Source organism: Sinocyclocheilus grahami, unplaced genomic scaffold (genome assembly GCF_001515645.1).
Source record: "Sinocyclocheilus grahami isolate Dianchi unplaced genomic scaffold, SAMN03320097.WGS_v1.1 scaffold17.1, whole genome shotgun sequence".
Lineage (NCBI taxonomy): Eukaryota > Metazoa > Chordata > Actinopteri > Cypriniformes > Cyprinidae > Sinocyclocheilus > Sinocyclocheilus grahami.
In genome coordinates, this window is record NW_015505196.1 from 3,078,595 (window position 1) to 3,097,051 (window position 18,457).

The 18,457-nt window shown below is 36.3% G+C and overlaps 2 protein-coding genes across 2 annotated transcripts; one reads left to right on the top strand and one right to left on the bottom strand.

The window, feature by feature from the left end:
* The first annotated feature begins 6,792 nt into the window (after window positions 1-6,792).
* LOC107552068 (GTPase IMAP family member 7-like) lies at window positions 6,793-10,725 on the top strand. The gene is made up of 4 exons (XM_016233887.1): window positions 6,793-6,815; window positions 8,143-8,182; window positions 9,159-9,207; window positions 9,380-10,725. The coding sequence occupies exons 1-4, from the start codon at window positions 6,793-6,795 to the stop codon at window positions 10,225-10,227; spliced, it is 960 nt and encodes a 319-aa protein (XP_016089373.1). The 3' UTR covers window positions 10,228-10,725.
* A 1,649-nt stretch (window positions 10,726-12,374) lies between these two features.
* On the bottom strand, window positions 12,375-16,640 carry LOC107552077 (GTPase IMAP family member 7-like). Its single transcript, XM_016233899.1, has 4 exons — window positions 16,511-16,640; window positions 15,885-16,013; window positions 13,706-14,556; window positions 12,375-12,440 (listed from the first exon to the last, which is right to left on the bottom strand). The coding sequence occupies exons 1-4, from the start codon at window positions 16,638-16,640 to the stop codon at window positions 12,375-12,377; spliced, it is 1,176 nt and encodes a 391-aa protein (XP_016089385.1).
* Between the last annotated feature and the right edge of the window lie 1,817 nt (window positions 16,641-18,457).

Here is an 18,457-nt window from a genome sequence, read left to right on the forward strand (position 1 = left end):
TATATATATATATATATATATATATATATAAATATAAATAAATAATTTATTTAAGTTTCTTAAGAAGAGCCATGTAAAATAAATAGTGAATATAATTTTTTACAAGCTATTATTCAATTATGTTCAGCCCTGTAGAGAATACGCTTTTCAGCCCTCAATAGAAATACAAACTACACTAGCAATGTAGTTGCTGAAACACCTGCTTAATATTTGCTAATTTCTGTTAGTGAAGCAGGTGCTTTGTCATTACCGAACTGTCCTATTATTTATTTTCATTTGTTAAATGTAGTCCACATGGTAGTCATGTTCATCAAAGTAGATCCCAATATGAAAATGAGAAGACACTGTGGCATTTTTCAAAATACATATTTTTTATGTTTCTCAGAAGAAAGAAGCTCACACTGGTTTGGAACGACATGAGGGTGAAGTTATTTTTTTTATTGTATCCCAGCAATTGGAAATAAAATAACACGAGCGAGAGGCAAATGAGACAGGCAAATTGTGAAGACCAGCCAGCTGCAAGACATATATCCTGAATAGACATACCTCTTTACCACGCCCAGGAGGAGGCGATAGCTCTTGTTGAGTGGGCCCTAATGTGAAAGGGGCATTCAAAGCCTTGACTTGTATAAGCAGCCGTGATAGCGTCCACAATCCAGTGGGAAAGTATTTGTTTTGACATGGCCCGGCCCTTCGTACGACCTCCGTAGCACACGAAAAGCTGGTCAGATTGCCAAAGGCTGGCCGAACAGTCAATGTAAGTCCTCAAAGCCCTGACACCACCTCTAGGTCCCAGGGCGGGACTGAAGGTGGACGCGGGGGATGCAATCTCCTTGCCCCCTTAAGAAATCTCATCACCAGCACATGCCTACCGATCGATTGCCTGCCCAGCAGGGAACGAAACGAGGCAATAGCGGCCACATAGACTTTCAGAGTTGACGGTAGAGATCCACTATCCAGCCTGTACTGTAGAAAACACGGAGCAAGCAGCCGGGTCGATATGAGCATCACGGCAACATTTCACAAACACTCCCCATTTTAGGACATACAAACTAGGGCTGAACGATTAATTGCATTTGCGATAATATCGCGATATGAAATAGAGACTCGAGGTATGTAAATGTGTAAGTATTTTTTTCCTGGGCAACTATATTTAAATATCTGATGACTCAATATGTGCAATGCATCTTTTTTCCTCAAGGTGGTACTGTTTGATAAACAATGATGACGTGACGTTTCACTCATAATTACTACAGGCATAAAACAAACTAATATCATAAGTTTGAATGGCTTTACTGCAGAGCATTTACTATCCGCAATTAAATATAAATGTCAATGCCATTTGATGCTGGATGTGGTGAATAAGCTGCCAGTGATCAAAATATTGAATATGAAGTCATTGAAAATGATAGTTTTGAGAATAGGTTGAGATTGTGAATGTGAGGCAGATGTTGAATATACTGTGGAAGTGCGCTCTGACGATGACAGCGATGGTAAAATCATCTGCTCAAATTGAACCCTTTTAAGTTTCAAAAGGTAACGAAATATGCTTTATTTTATTCTTCTGTAATTGTTCTTAAAATATCAAGAGAGTTTTTTGCTATTGCAGCAGTTAGAAATCCGTTCTACTGTATTTTGCTGCTCGCGTCCAGTGTATACACTGTGTTTAATGTCGTTGGTGAGGAGGAAAGCCTGTGTGTGTCCTATGCCTTAGCGGACAGCATGAAATTGAATGGCTTTACTGCAGAGCATTTACTATCCGCAATTAAATATAAATGTCAATGCCATTTGATGCTGGATGTGGTGAATAAGCTGCCAGTGATCAAAATATTGAATATGAAGTCATTGAAAATGATAGTTTTGAGAATAGGTTGAGATTGTGAATGTGAGGCAGATGTTGAATATACTGTGGAAGTGCGCTCTGATAATGACAGCGATGGTAAAATCATCTGCTCAAATTGAACCCTTTTAAGTTTCAAAAGGTAACGAAATATGCTTTATTTTATTCTTCTGTAATTGTTCTTAAAATATCAAGAGAGTTTTTTGCTATTGCAGCAGTTAGAAATCCATCAGTGCTGGATATATAGGTCCGGGTCGCTAAAGACCTGAATATGTAATAATGATTGGCGAAACATTCATGCATTTAAGGGTTAAAGAATTTTCCACTGACTATTCAAACGCGAGTCTTGAGCAGTGTAGAGTAACACTTGTTGTTTGTTGCTTGTTGTTTGTCGTTTCTCTGATCACAAATGCAGGCATGGCTTTATGTTTATGTTGAGGTATTCGACCAATCACAATGCACAGGATAGCTGGCCAATCAGAGCACACCTCGCTTTTCAGAACGATGAGCTTTGTAAAAATTGACGCGTTTCAAAAAGGGGGGCATAGAGGAGCAACAATAATGTACAGTATGTGGAAAATAATATGTTTTTTGAAACTTAAACAGCATAAACACATTTCATTACAACAAATACACAAAATAATGTTCTTTTTTTAGCAATGTCATATGACCCCTTTAATAAGTCATGGGTGTGTTTTGGGCATAACGTGCAATAAACCAATCAGAGTCTCATCTCCCATTCCCTTTAAAAGGGTTGTGGCTAGAAGGGATATAGCTCCGACCGGAAACTAACAATGAAATTAATTTTCTACCTATTAGATTGTGGTTTATTAACGTCTACACCTACACCTACCCCAAGCCTAAACCTAAACCTAAACCTACCCCTTACAATAATGAAAAAAATTGCAATTATTGTTGTACAGTGTGAAAAAAATTACGTTGTATTGATGTGCGCATGCCCAGTAGCACCATACGTATCCCTTCTAGCCTTAACCCTTTTAAAGCCAGTTGCGCTCGCGCCATGGCGGAATTTGCAAGTGGAAAAATAGAACGCTTCTGAAATAGATCTGCTGGTGCGCGAGCAAATAGGTAGGCTAATTCTGATACATGCAATGACTATCCATTATGACGTGTAGGCATTTTTATATTTATGTACACAATAATAATCTTTTACATTTTAATCCTTTAATTTTTCATATTAAAAAATGTTTGTGTGCTGCGAGTCCCTGTGTGTGTATTGTAATAAGCAAAGTGTACGTTGTGGACCTGCCTATAGACACATATTACTAACGCGGTCTTTAAATAACAATGAATAAATAAATGAATAAATAAATACAAATATTGCGCCATTGACTTTAGAACAGGTTTCAGTTGATCAATGGCGCAGTGGTTTTCAGCAGCCTCAAAATAGCAACGCGCCAACAATGTGCCTGAACACACCTCATTTTCAGACCAGCACGCCCATGGGCACACAAATGGGTGCAAATGCCTTAGCTATTTAACCCCTTAAAAGGATATTTCACCCAAAAATGAAAATTTTATGTTTATCTGCTTACCACCAGGGCATCCAAGATGTAGGTGACTTTGTTTCTTCAGTAGAACACAAACGAAGGTTTTTAACTCAAACTGTAGCAGTCTGTCAGTCACATAATGGCAGTCAATGGGCTCCAAGGCTTTGAGAGTAAAAAAAAACATACACAGACAAAACCAAATTAAACTCTGCGGCTCGTGATGAACATCCTGCGCCTGACGCGTGTACATGCTCTGGCATAATAGATGCATGAGCGGAAGCAATCTGTCGTGCTTATACATCACTCATTGGATGTTGTGAACGCGCTCAGGACAGTTCGACAACCGACAACTCCACTGACCAATAGCCACTGCACAAATTGTATGCCCAATTTTAGGATTTTTTGTATTGATTTGAAATGATTTTCTGAATCTCTCTGCTCATCACTTAATAAGAAAGCTGTTAAAACTACTGTACTGATGGAAAAAATATTGACTTTGATGCAAGGGTTACCTCCTGTGTATTCTTTGAAGTTGACATTTTATGTGTAATTTTCCATTTAAGTTATTTTTAATTTTAATTTATTTATGATTTATTTATTTAAGAAAATGGAAAAAAAGAAAAGATGTTTAACTTTTTATTTATTTGTTTTTGTTCTGTTTATATTTCATTTTTATTATTCTTTATGTATTTATTGTTTTGTATTCTGGTTGTGTATGTAATTTATTGCTATGACTGTATCCCCTGTGAATGTTACATCTTCAATAAAATAAAATAAAAATAAAAAATAAGGAATCAGTAGCAGAAACTCAAAACAAAAAAAAGCCACTGCACAAAACAAATCCCAGCCGGGTCCGTCACTTTTTTTGGGTCCCCTTGAAACATTTCCGTTGTGGTTCGTGCTATTTGCAGCGCGTTTCTTCATTTGCATGTGTTGTGAGGATTTGCAGCGTTTCTTCATTTGCATGTGTTGTGAGGATTTGCAGAGCGTTTCTTCATTTGCATGTGTTGTGAGGATTTGCAGAGCGTTTCTTCATTTGCATGTGTTGTGAGGATTTGCAGAGCGTTTCTTCATTTGCATGTGTTGTGAGGATTTGCAGAGCGTTTCTTCATTTGCATGTGTTGTGAGGATTTGCAGCGTTTCTTCATTTGCATGTGTTGTGAGGATTTGCAGCGTTTCTTCATTTGCATGTGTTGTGAGGATTTGCAGCGTTTCTTCATTTGCATGTGTTGTGAGGATTTGCAGCGCGTGTGTTGTCAAACTGATGAAGATGTTTTCTTAATTTGCTGGTGTTTTTTCAATTTGCATGTGTTTTCTTAAGTTGCAGCGCGTTGAGCTCTCTCGGCCACCGTACATTTGGGTACACTAGATCAAGACCATATTACGAAATGGTCCTGTTATAACTGTCCAAATGCAAATTTTCTATTTTTTATTATTATTCTTGATCTAGAAAGTCCAGAGAAATGTACTGCACTGATTATATCGATTTTGAGTTTAAAACCTACGACTAGTTCACAAAAGTAGTTTTTTAAAACAATCACAAATATTTAATTAATAGTTTGATTGACAGCATTGGTCCTAGAGGCAAAGTTATTCAGAATGAGGAGATCTATCATATGATATGAAGATCTAGTGTTTGTGTGAATATATTAACTTTTTTTTTTTTGCAATTTGAGGTTTACTATCATTTACTATAGAAATGTGTGTTTTGAGGCCTTTTTAACTGTTATAGCGCCACCTATGGCCCGATCTCTATGAAACTTTGCATGCTTGTTAAGAGTCATCTGTCACATGTTTTCCCCAAGTTTCATAACATTTTGAGTTTTCGTTTAGGTTTTATAGGCTTTTGGGTATATGTGGCCAAGCTCCTTTTCTAAATGACCCCGTTATAGCTAACCAAAGGACAAAATTCAAAACGTTTTTGATAATTATTGATCTAGAGAGTCCAGAAAATTGTTTTGTAGTGGTTTGATCGAGATTGAGCGAAAAACCTAGGACTAGTTCACAAAAATAGTTTTTTAACATAATTGAGAATATTTAATATTTAATGAACGATTTGATTGACAGCATTACTCCCGGAGGCAAAGTTGTTCAGTTTAGGTAATATGTGCACATATACTCTGATTATCTTCACTGAATGTATAATAAAATGAAATATGACAAGCACAACTCTGCTTTTTTTGTTAAATGTCAGTTTTAATGAACAATAATAGCCATTATAAAAGTATAACTCTAAAGTATAAGAGACTTATGTAATAGGAAATAAGACAAAAGCAAACAATTCAGTCAAATGTATGCAACAAAGTCAGTGCTGTATTACGCGATTAATAAATAAATAATTTATGAAACATAACTTTGTGCTCAGCCAAAACGATATGACCTGGAAGAAATAATAGATTAATGGGACCAAAGATTGCTTGTTAGATTTACCCCAAATTAATTATACCTCATGTTTAACCACTACTGAGACATCAGAGCACTGAGCGCCCGCTGATCACGTAAAGCTCACGTCTCCGAAAACGGCGAAGCACATTTTCAAATAGGCGCTATCTTTATTAATAAACCGCAGATTTGAGTTTTAAACAACTGCATTCTTGCCTGAAATACTCTTAGAACTGCATTTCTTGACACAATAACATTAATATTTTGAAAATGATGCAGGTTTTCTCCTCCGCCATTAACACTTGCTGGTTGGTGCGAAATGCATTCTGGGATACCTGGCTGCCTCAAGTTCGCACAAGTCACCTCTGGATGCATCCTTGATAAAAGGGGCGGAGCAAGAACACATCCGGGGATTTGAACTGTACTTGGCTAGATGTGAACTTTGAATTGGAACAGTACTTGGGTGACGACTGATGACGTTTCACAAGTCCACAAGAACACAAGTACAGACCAGAATGCATATTGAGAAACAGCCATACAAAATGTGCAGGGCTGGGGGTACTCCAGGACAGGTTTGAGAACCACTGGCATAATCAAAGCTTTATTGGCATGTCGGGCATTTACAGTAGGCTATTATTTACAAAACTCTTCAGGGCTGCTTTTCCCAAAAGCATCGTAAGCCAGTTGATGGCAATGGTTCTACAATCAATTTTGGACAGCCCGCTCTGCCCACTTTGAGCTTCAAAAAGCCCCCAGACTTTGGAATGATTTGCCCATATCTATTAGACTGGCATCATATTTGTCTGTTTTTAAATCTAATTTAAAAACTTTTCTATTTGATAAAGCATTTAATTCTATTGTATATTACTGTTTTATATTATGTTGAAGCTTTTTTACTTTTATGGTACTCTTTTACAATTTTAGTTGTTTCTGTCTTATTGTTTTGTTCTTGTTGTTTGTGGTTTTAGTTATTGTAAAGCACATTGGTCAACGCGGGTTGTTTTTAATCGTGCTATATAAATAAATTGTCATTGTCATGGTCATAAAATGCTATACTACATGAAAACCTTGGCACAACACAGGTTTTGTTAAATGAGTTTTGATAAATTGTTACAGTACTGCCTAGAGCGTCAACAGAGTCTGGGTTTGTGCAGCATGAAAATGATTCCTTTAAATATGTGTTTTAACACACACATAACAGACACGTTAAAAATCAACCTTTGTTATTTTGCCAGTGACACTTTCCATCACAAAATTATAAGTCTATTTTAAACTAATCTAATGCACACATGAAACTGTAAAGGGTTGGTGTAAAGGGTTAAATGACAGCAGTAGAGTTATGTAATCCTGACAAACATACTTTTTTCCAGTTGGTTTTGTTCTAAAACAAAGGGGTGTTGCTGGAATGTGCAAATTCTTTTCAATATACCACCAAAGGCTTATGCAAATACCAGACCTCTTTTAAACTCCTTTTCTTTTATCTGGGATCTAAACAGCCCTATCACTTGTAGTGTGGATTGTTCTTCTTCCTAGTTTTGGTGGGAAATTTCATGTTTCCATCATTCGTCCCTGCATGTTTACATAATTTGCTAACTGTAGTTTATAGACTATTTGAGATTTGAGAACTGGCATTTGTGCAAAAACTTTATTTAAACAAGAAAATAGTAAAAACTATTGAAATCATCCACGTTATATCAGTCAGTCAAACTAATGCAGTGGGAGTTTAAATAGCTTAATAAAATTCTTTTTAAACAACGAAAATTATTTAAATAAATCAAGTTTATGCTGTGATGCCAGTGTTTTCTTTTAATGTATTTGTCAGAAATTCTCAGTTCAGGTTATGAAATTTGTGAAGAAGCACCAAGTACTTGATAAATAAATTTGACAAAACAATCAAAGAAACATAACATAATAATAATAAAAAACAGCAACAGATGCATGTAAATGTAATTTCAGGAGAGCAAATATTCCCCTTAGAGCACCATATATGATTTAAACGAAAGAAAAATGAGACATGCAAATTGTTCTTTCCATGTAGAATTTGCACTTACAGTAGCCTCAAATAACATTCCTTAAGAAAAAAAAAGCACATACAGGGCATGTGTGACCTTGCTCACACAGCAGTAGCGCAGTACACTATCCACTAAAGGATTCATTTACTTATACATTATGTAAATCATTTCTAATTCAAGGGTACATAAATAACTTTGAATAAATCAAAGCTATAACAGATTCATGATGAATTCTGCTGTTTCGTAATGCACATGACTGAATGCTTAGAGGCATCAGGTGACAGAAAAACAAGAGAAAAGTTATTGAGCATGCAAGTGTCATCTGAGGCTCCTCCCCTTCATAGATACCAGGTCTATAGGACAGTGGGGAGAAATGAAAGTTAAAACTAAAACAAAGCTATACAGAGAAATTCAGACCAGCAGATCTGCAATGGAAGGTAGGATTCAACAATTAACATGAAATTTAGCATTGCAAATATCATTAATGTTAAATAAATAGCTAATACATCATATTAACATATGGTTAACAAAAAAAAAATCTCAAACCACAGCAAAACACAGCCAGTTTAAAGAACCCCTTAAAGCATCCAAGTCCTGGCTTTCCTGGTCTTTTTTCTGTGGTGTTGTTGCAGCTGGTTTACGGGTAATTATCACTATCACTATGAAAATATCATTGCTTGTTGTTTTGACTCTTGCTCTGTGCCTTCAGAATAGCTTTTATATTAGTTTAACAAAAGTAGCATTGTTGCTATGCCTTAAACTATAAATCACTGACAGCATCTGCATATGAAAAACCCGTAGGCACTGATGGAATATTCTAAATATGCTGCTTGGAAAGAACATTATCCTTTATCAGACAGCAAAGGCTTGTACATGCGTTCTTCCTGCAATGCAGTATTTTTGAGGTGTGTACAGTGAATTTGTGAGGGCCTTGTGTACAATCCTCAAACTTGCTCGCTTAAACTTGCTCAGACACTTTGATTAATTGTGACACAATCACAAAATAATTAACAGGATGCCTAACAACTAAGTATGGAAATAAACATTTTAATTTTAGAATTTAACGCAACGTATTTGCTTAAACAAATGAGTGAAATTATTTTAAATTCACCACTATGGTCAATTAATTGTGAAATTAATTCAAACTAAAATATTATGATCCAAAATATTATGGTTCAACATTGCGATATATTGTGACGTGATAAAACCATGAAAGTAGACTGCATAACCGGAACCGTTTTTTTAAGAAGGTTTATATATTTATCATTTTAAAATATTTTAAAACATAACAAACTTTCTTGTTTAAAGACATTTCAGTACTTAAAATTATGATAATTGTTTTGTTTTTTTAAATCACACCTATAAGGCATCAATAATTTTATGAACATTATATATTCATATACTTGTTTGCAGATCCGGAAAAATGAGACCAACACTTCATGCAATGCTGAATCAGAGACAGGTAAAATTATGTCAGTTAAATTGGTCTTAAATTGGTGTTTTTTTCCAACTGTAGATGTGCTTGTGCTTTGCATGGATAAACAAAACTAATAAAATTGTTATGATTATTAAAATGATTGAATCATTGAAATTATTTATTATAATTATCTGTTTCATAAATCATTACATGATAGATGAGATCCGGATTGTCCTGATCGGAAAGACAGGGGTTGGAAAAAGTGCAACAGGAAACACCATCCTGGGAAAGGAAGTCTTTGAATCCAATATTTCCGCTTCATCTATTACCCAAGACTGTAAAAAGAAATCTAACATTATTAATGGGAGAAAAATCTCAATTATTGACACACCTGGTCTTTTTGACACAAGAAAAGATAAAGAAAGTAAACAAAAGGTAATGGAAGAAATTAAGATGTGTATATCTTATTCTGCTCCAGGTCCTCATGCCTTTCTAGTTGTTATTAAATTGGAAAGATTCACAGAAGAAAATGAAAAAACAATAGAATTTATTGAAAGATTATTTGGTAAAGATGCAATACCTTATACCATGGCACTGTTCACTCATGGAAATCAACTTAAAGGGAAGAATATTGAAACATTTGTGAGCGAAAATTCAGAACTACAGAATTTTGTCAGAAAATGTGGGGAGCGCTGCTTTGTGATTGACAATGACAAACAGGATAGAGCACAGGTTATGCAGCTGCTAGACAAAATTGATGAAATGGTTAGTATTAATGATGGACAATACTACACTAATGAAATGCTTCAGGAAGCAGAGAAAGCAATTGAGGAGGAGAAACAACGGATCATGAAGGAGAATGAAGAAGAGCGAAAGAGGGAGATGGAGGCTCTAGAGCGTGAGATTCAAAATCTCGTGCATGAAGAACAAGAGAAAATGAAAAGGCAATTAGCTAAGGATCAGGAGGAACGGGCAAGAATTGAAGCTGAGAACAACAATTATTTTATTCGCTTTCATCCGTTGAAATTGCTTATTGATCTTGTCAATTTTTTGTTTCCAAATTAAACAGGTTGTTTCATTTGATTATTTCCATGTATGCTTTACAGTAACATATCCCAGCAGAAGTTCAGAAGAGCAGATGTTTAGAAACAATTTTGTTTACATATTTTAACTCTAGTATTAGGCCTACCTATTATGAAAGGTGCCCAAAAGTATCATACAGGGGGACGAAAAACTTAGATTATTCAAAACATTTACAGATGTGTCTCTGATTTTCAACAACAAATGTTTCTCCAATTTTTTTTCTCAGTTTTTAAGACTAATACAATTTTAGACCATTTCTATAATAGAGTATGTACAAACTTTGCTGTGAATGACCATCTACAATGGGCATCCTTTTTATTTACTCTGTATGTTTTTTTTATTTTTAATCAAAATAAATTAAGAGTATATCCTGTGGGATTAATCCTTTGTTTTCCAGACTTAACTTTTCTAGATACAGTCGTTCTGGTCTGTTTTGTTAAACTTGAAAATGTATCAGCCTTTTTATTATTATGCCCTCAGTACATGCAACATTTATACATATTAAAACATTACACCTTACTGTCAATCTTGTTCTCATCTGATAATTTTGCTGACAGGAGAGTATCGAGAAAGAGAATGAATGGGATCATACGCAGTCCGGATTGGAAATTGTGTTCCCTAAACACAACAGCTCTTCTATATGAAATAAGCTCTATACACTAGATTATGGCACAGTGCTTGAGTTTTCTGATTCAGTAGCTAAACCCATAAACATTTAAAATAAATTTAAATGTAAAAAAAATTACATGCAATCTTTTTTTTTTTGAATGAATGAATATTTTATAAATAACAAGCCACTGACATTTATTAAAGCTCTTAGTCATAGCTCATTAACATAGTGGTAAGTGCTTTGCTTTCAAAGAGAAAGAGGCTCTCTCTGCTTTCTCTCTTGCCTTCCCCTCTTTTCTTTCCCACTGCACTGTTATAGCCTGTTTCAGAGCTTCTGCTCATTCATAAATAAAATTGTTACCATCAACTAGTAGGCACTACATTTAAATCCATGTGTTTTATAGAAGACAAAACTTCACCATAGAAATTTTTATCTTTGAGTAATATCTGCTTCCACCTTTGTTAATATTGTATCACTTAGAGCACTTCCCAGAGGAGACATTTGTTGCTCAGTGGTTGCTCTTTCTAAGCTCATGAGACCTAGTTGTGATTCTCATGTATTTCTCATTTTAGTCTCAACAGTGTCTCAGATGTTTCTCCTAACATTCCTTAGGAGAAATAAAAGAAGACACAACTGAGACATGAGAAAGCTCTGAGAGAAAGGAGTCCAAAATGACAATAGAGAATGTGAAGCCGAGTTCTGGGAAGCTGCCTCTCCGCTATTGAGTACAGGGCAGTATTTAGATTTTTTCCTATCATATAAAGAATGCTTAATGTACTGAGATAGTGGTATTAAAATAGCTAGCCTACCACATTCTGTAACGTTACACACCTTACTTAATAAAGCATAATATCTGCAGAAAAACTGATGAACCCAAAATATGAACTTTAAATACTGTCTTAATACATAAGCGTTTTCTTCATTACGATTTTGTGAAGGGAGGAAGACGCTTAATAAAAAAAGTTGCGTTAGCCTATATATTCTGGCTTCATCTGCATGTCTTTTAGCATCACTGCCTTACTACATTAAACCAGCATTTTAAAATGCTACAAAACTGTTCAAGCTTCCTGGGATTTAATTTTAGTTGTCATAGACAATACTAGGGGGTGCATAATCTGTCAGGGGGCAAATCTCGGCACTACACCGGGGGACGGGACTAACGACAGATCATTGCAGTGTATCAGTCATATACATCGTCAGAACAGGTTTTTTAACTTATTAGAGGTACAGAACGCCACACAGCAACTTTTCAGCATTGCACCAAGCAAAAATCAATCGAAATAATCACAAAAAGTAAAGATCAAGCGCCTAACAAGGTCTCCGCGCGTTAATTCGAATGGTTTGTCAAATACAGTGTGCTTGTGCTTGTGTCTGTCTGTGACCCACAATCTCTGATTCTCTGTGGCCATGGAAAAATTTATATTTACAATGACAACAATACTTTGTCATTAAAACGTTTCCAACTAAGAAATGGATCGACTTCAGTCAGCTTGTTGAACAAACACTTTATTTGGATAATCTACCATATGACGGCTGAAGCAGCAGCAAGTGTTTTCATGCTAATGAGATCAAAGTAAACGAAATTCTACAAAACATAAGAGAAAAAAATGTAATTATCATGCGAAGCGTGAAGCATGTCATATTTACCTGTGCCCTTCAGCAAGTAGGAAATATACAGAAACTGAATCAATTTATCAACACTAAATTCTAAAATTAAATATAGATGATTATTATTGATTTCCTCTTTTTTTTATTTTGTTCTATGATTAACAGACATCACAGCAGCTGGGTTATTAGATTATTTGGCTGCCGAGTTGCCGCTGCTGAATGTGACGAGCCCATATAACGGATGACATACTGTATGGCCTGACAACATCTCATCTGACAGCAATTCACTGATGTTCGACTGAAGCTCCTTGTCATCTGAACCTTTTCCACACTTGTTTGACTTGCGCCTGGCGCTCAGGTGAAGTTGGAGTGCGTGTCTGAAAAGTCTCCTGTTTGAAGTGGTCGTAAAGACGTTCTGCATCTAAATAAACGCAAACAGAAGCAGACAGACAGAAGCAGCAGTTGTGAGTGGGTTGGCCAACCCTAGTCCCACTCCTCCCAAACCCATAGGTCTGGAACTTTATTAAATTGTAATTATGCAGAGATGTATTATAATACAAACATATACATTTCCTATGATAATCCGTTAATATGTATTTTAATGAAGCACATAGCCTATATGATTCATTTATCATTTCTAAACAAAGGAAATCCTTGGAAAACAATTGAAGCGATACAAACAGTGTAAATAACCTATAATTTTATATTGAGTGACTTTTAGACACAATATTGGAAGCTACTTTCTATGTTTTCGCTCTTAACAAAAAAAAAAGCTGCAAACCACACGGGTCTAAATGTTTTGTGATTGGAACCCTGAAACCACATTAGTAGGTAATCATTTGGAATGATTATCATTTTATGAAATATATTGCATAAGTGCACATGTGCTACATTGAGAGATAATGCAAATAAATCTTTTTTTATTTTTTTTAAATAAGCAAATAATCTATATTTTTAAGTTACTAAATTCTCCAGATATCTTTTGAGGTCATGTATATATACAGTATATACAGTGGGTACGGAAAGTATTCAGACCCCCTTAAATTTTTCACTCTTTGTTATATTGCAGCCATTTGCTAAAATCATTTAAGTTAATTTTTTTCCCTCATTAATGTACACACAGCACCCCATATTGACACACACTATACTATGGATGGGTTGGTGTTGTCTACAGAGGTTAAGGTTAGATTTAGGCTGGCTTCTAAAAAGATTCATAGACCTACAGATGTTAAACAAGTATACTTTATTGGTTTTGTCCAAGTTTTCAAGAGTAGTAAACAGAAAGTCTGTGATTATTTTGAGAAATGTGTTGTTTCTCTCCACTTTCTCTCTTGCCTCCCTCTCTTTTCTTTCCCACAGCTCTGTTATGGCCTGATTCAGAGCCTCTGCTTCATATTTGATTTTCAGATCCTCCAGTTCTTTGCTTCTCTGCTCTTCATTTTCCATTAAGATTCGCTGTTTTTCCTCTTGAATTGTGATCTCTGCCTTCTCAAGCATTTCATTGGTATAAAAGTGCCCTCTATTCTCAGAAATCATCTTGTGCATTTTTTCAAAAAGTTGCTCAACCTGCATGGTATCTTTGTTCTCATTATTAAAAACATGATATCGCTGACATTTCTCAAAGAGTGTCTTTAATTCAGGATTGCCAGCGGCAAACTCTTGAACATTTCTACCCTCAAACTTTTCTCCATGTGTAAATAAAATCATGGCGTGCTTACTTGCATCTTCTCCAAAGATCTTGAGAAAGATGTCCACGGTGTCTCTGTCCTCTTTTGTGAAGCGACCAGGCTGAAGCACCAGTAAGAAGACGTGTGGACCAGGAGCAGAAAGGGGAATACACAGCTTAATTCTGCTGACCATCTCCTCTATAGTAAAGCTGGGGTCAAACAGTCCTGGTGTGTCAATAACAGCAACCTTTGTACTGTTCACATTCTTTGTAGCTTTACAGCAAACCTTTGTCACAGACGATGATGACAAATTCACTTTAAAAACATTTTCACCAGGAATAGTGTTTCCAGTGGCACTTTTTCCAACTCCAGTTTTTCCCAAGAGAACAATCCTGAGCTCTTCACATGGATTCTGCTGCTCTGGCACTGAAATGCAAAAGCAATGATTCATATTGCATAATGTAATATGTTACATCATTAACATGTATATACAATTTGACACTGAAATGAGTATCTGTTGAAAATATTCTTCTTCAAGAAGGTTATAGAAGATGTGTCTATGTTTTATATATTTGTTTTTCTTGATATCAAAATATTTGCTGCAGGACGTACCTGCTTTGCCATTGTCCTGAAACTTAGTGTGTGAATTCTACAGCACAAGAATCTACACAGTCATTGTGCAGCTATAAAATGGTTAAATATATACAAGATCACTGTTGTGCCTTTTACTGAATGTCAGTGGCAGATTTTCAAACTTTAATCCTAAAGCTCAAGTTTGCACCTTTAGAAAAAAATAACTAATGAGAATAACCGCCTTTAATTCCATGTGTTTCAAGCACGCCCAATATCAGTAAATCACAGCCAAAAAATCATAGCATAATAATCTATAATGACACTTTCTGTTCATCTTTTTATTTAAAAACGCAAACATAATGTTTACACAAGATTCGACACACCGTTACCATCAACTAGTAGGGCTACATTTTTCAAACAGGCAAACATTCTTGTGTTTGACAAGATACAAATTTACCATAAAAATCAACTGCATATAATTCTTAAACATTTAAAATAGTGAATATACATAATTTCTTCCAAACAGGCAATGTTTCAAAGGCACATTTGAGTATCTATATTTCAAAGTGTTGTAAATAAAACAATTAGTTTACCTGCTATATTGCTATTCTTCATAATAAAAAACAGTGGTACAAAACCAAATGAATATACTTTCTTGTTATCCTTGTTGAACATGCTGCAATGTAGAAGTGGCGTGTGTTCCAGGACTTTCCCTGCTCCTTGTTTGTCCTAACATTATATTTTTTGTTTCTCTTTCCCAACTGACAGTCCACTTTCTCAAAGAGCTCACTGACCTGACGTGTTTTCTCTCTCAGTATTATTGAACACATGATATTGTGAGCCACATTTTTGGATCAGTTTCTGCAGGTTTTTATCCTCCCTTATAAACTCGTCTACACTTTTATTCTTAAGTTTGTCTCCATATGTAAGAAGCACTATTGTGAATGAATTCACATTTGAGCACAACATCTTCTGGAGAGTGTCCATCACATGTCTTTCTTGCTCAGTGAAGCGACCCAACTGAATAACAAGGAGAAAAGCATGGGGTCCTGGTTCACACAGAGTCAAAGCTTTCTCCAGCTCCTGCTCTATTTTTGTATCAGACGCATCACTGTTTAATAAGCCAGGAGAGTCCACAACAGTCACTTTCCTCCCACAGACAACAGCATCCCTCCGTTCACTTGTGGATGTGAGAGAAGTGGCGCTGAGGTCTGAGAGAAACTCTTCTCGGCCCAGAATGATGTTTCCTGCTGCACTCTTCCCAACTCCCTGAAGGCCGACCAGAACCAGTCGAAGGTGCTCCTTCACTCCTGGAAAAGAAAATAAAACTCAAAACTCAAGGTCATCATTCATAACCAGACACAAAATGATATCACACAAACATTGCACATAGTAAGCATCAAGTATCAAATGTCATCAAGTATCTAAAAACAAAACAAATTTTTGACTCAATGATCTTTTATTATTTCAAGTTTGTATTATAAGTATGCATTGTATACTAAAATAAACTACAGTGACCCAGTATAATAAAGTTTTCCATTAGCTGGCAATGAGGGTATAGACATAAATTATGGTACAGTGCTGTTGTCAGTTGTTATTTTGCTCAATAATAATTAAAAATTATATTACTAATCAAAGACAAACCAATGATGGATTAACAAATCAGATAACTTTTCTCATTGAAGTTGGCAGGCTTTTACAGCAACAGTAGCAGCAGCAGCAGTGACAGCAGCACCTCCTGCCACTGCCAAACCAGTTTTGAGAAACATATTTTTTCTTTCCGCTCTATCTCTCGCTTTCTGTTCACTCATTTTTAGTTGCAGCATAAGTCTTTCTTTTTCTTCCTCTATTGCTCTCTCAGCTGCCTGAAGCATTTCATTTGTGTAATACTCTTCACCATTTACAGTCACGAGCTGGTCTATCTGTTCAAACAGCATGTTGACTTGGTTTGGATCATGTGTGTCGTTGTCAAAAACATGGTATCGCCCGCTTGTAGCCTTGATGAAGTTCAGCAGATCAGGACTGTCTTTAACAAACTCATGGATGCTTTTCTGTCTACGCTTCAACTTGTCTAAATCTGTGTTAGTGAGCACTTTTCCTTTGCCGAGATAATCCATCCACCTCACAGGTGTGGCATATCAAGATGCTGATTAGACAGCATGATTATTGCACAGGTGTGCCTTAGGCTAGCCACAATAAAAGGCCACTCTAAAATGTGCAGTTTTATCACACAGCACAATGCCACAGATGTCGCAAGTTTTGAGGGAGTGTGCAATTGGCATGCTGACTGCAGGAATGTCCACCAGAGCTGTTGCCCGTGAATTGAATGTTCATTTCTCTACCATAAGCCGTCTCCAAAGGCATTTCAGACCGTCGCGCCGCAACAGCTCCACACTGACGCGACAAAGCGACCATTGCAAATCATTTTAACTTTGTGTAGGTACGTCATAAACAGAACAAGGCATCAGTTTAATGTCGCGTCGCATCCAGTGTACACAGCGTCACTGGTTATAATGGGTTCTACTGTATTTTGCTGCTCGCGTCCAGTGTATACACTGTGTTTAATGTCGTTGGTGAGGAGGAAAGCCTGTCTGTGTCCTATGCCTTAGCGGACAGCATGAAACTCACAACAAATAAATAAATAACAGCGAGAGAATAATAATAATAAGTCATTCTCTCTATGCTATTTTTCAATGTTTCAAGTGATGCAGGTGTTTTTTTCGCTGTAGGATTTTTTAATTTAAAAAATATACATTTTTCATAATGTTTAGTGAAATTATTTGGTAGGTGGGATGGGGGGCAGTTTTTTTTTATAGGTTTAAAGGGGGGCGCGACCAAAAAAGTTTGAGAACCACTGGTCTAAAGTTAACAGACAATGTTTAAAAAGTGCAGTGCACATGTTTACATATGTTTATTACAGTGACTTTGAATTACCTAAAGTAGTGTGGTAAAGCAACAGATTTGTTTTTATATTTCTGCAATCTACTTTAGTTTGTGTGATTTGTTACTGACTTTCATATTAATGTTTACACCAGGCTTATTTAAACATAATTATTACATGCTTACAAGGTTGAAAGTTCAACAAATCAGTCAATATACTGTGTTTGTAGTTGTTAAATAAAAATGTTATTCATATCAATTTATGCATCACCTAATTTCATCGTAACATATAGGCCTGGCCTACAGAAAAGAACATTTATGTTTAATCTATCTAATAGTGTGTTGGGCATACTATAAAATGATTTATAGCTTGTCTTTGTTGAATAATACAGAACATAAAGAGCTTTAAAAAAATAATTGCATATTAAATCGCAATCGCAATATAGGTAAAAATTAGAATTCAAAATCGTTCAGCCCTAATACAAACGTCTCATGGAGGGTGCCCGCGCCTCCAAGAGCGTGCCGCGCACACGAGAATGCAGGGCGGTCAGCTCCTCTGATATCCCCGAAGCAGTGCCACACCGAGCCGCTTGCTTGAGACAGCAGATCCTTCCTGATGGGGATCGGCCAGGGTGGCACCACCAGCAGCTCTGTCAGGTCCGGGAACCAAGGCTGGTTCAGCCAGTTCGGGGGCCACAAGTATCACCGAAGCCCCCTGGCATAACACCAGCGGCAATATCTTGATCGGGGGAAACGCGTACAGTCTGGCTGCTGGCCAAGGCGATGCCAGAGCATCCCCTTCCAGCGGAGAGTAAGACAGAGAGAAGAACAGCGGGCAATGCGTATTCTCGCTCGTCGTGAACAAATCCACCTC

Excerpts from the sequence above, each read along its gene's own strand:
- LOC107552068 (XM_016233887.1), top strand. The coding sequence starts at position 6,793 with ATGAAAACCTTGGCACAACACAG. Across the intron at positions 8,183-9,158 it reads CAGCAGATCTGCAATGGAAG|ATCCGGAAAAATGAGACCAA; the intron begins GTAGGATTCAAC and ends ACTTGTTTGCAG. Across the intron at positions 9,208-9,379 it reads CAATGCTGAATCAGAGACAG|ATGAGATCCGGATTGTCCTG; the intron begins GTAAAATTATGT and ends ATTACATGATAG.
- LOC107552077 (XM_016233899.1), bottom strand. The coding sequence starts at position 16,640 with ATGCTGTTTGAACAGATAGACCAGCTCGTGACTGTAAATGGTGAAGAG. Across the intron at positions 16,014-16,510 it reads TATGCTGCAACTAAAAATGA|GAGTGAAGGAGCACCTTCGA; the intron begins GTGAACAGAAAG and ends TTTCTTTTCCAG. Across the intron at positions 14,557-15,884 it reads CACTTCTCTCACATCCACAA|TGCCAGAGCAGCAGAATCCA; the intron begins GTGAACGGAGGG and ends TTTGCATTTCAG.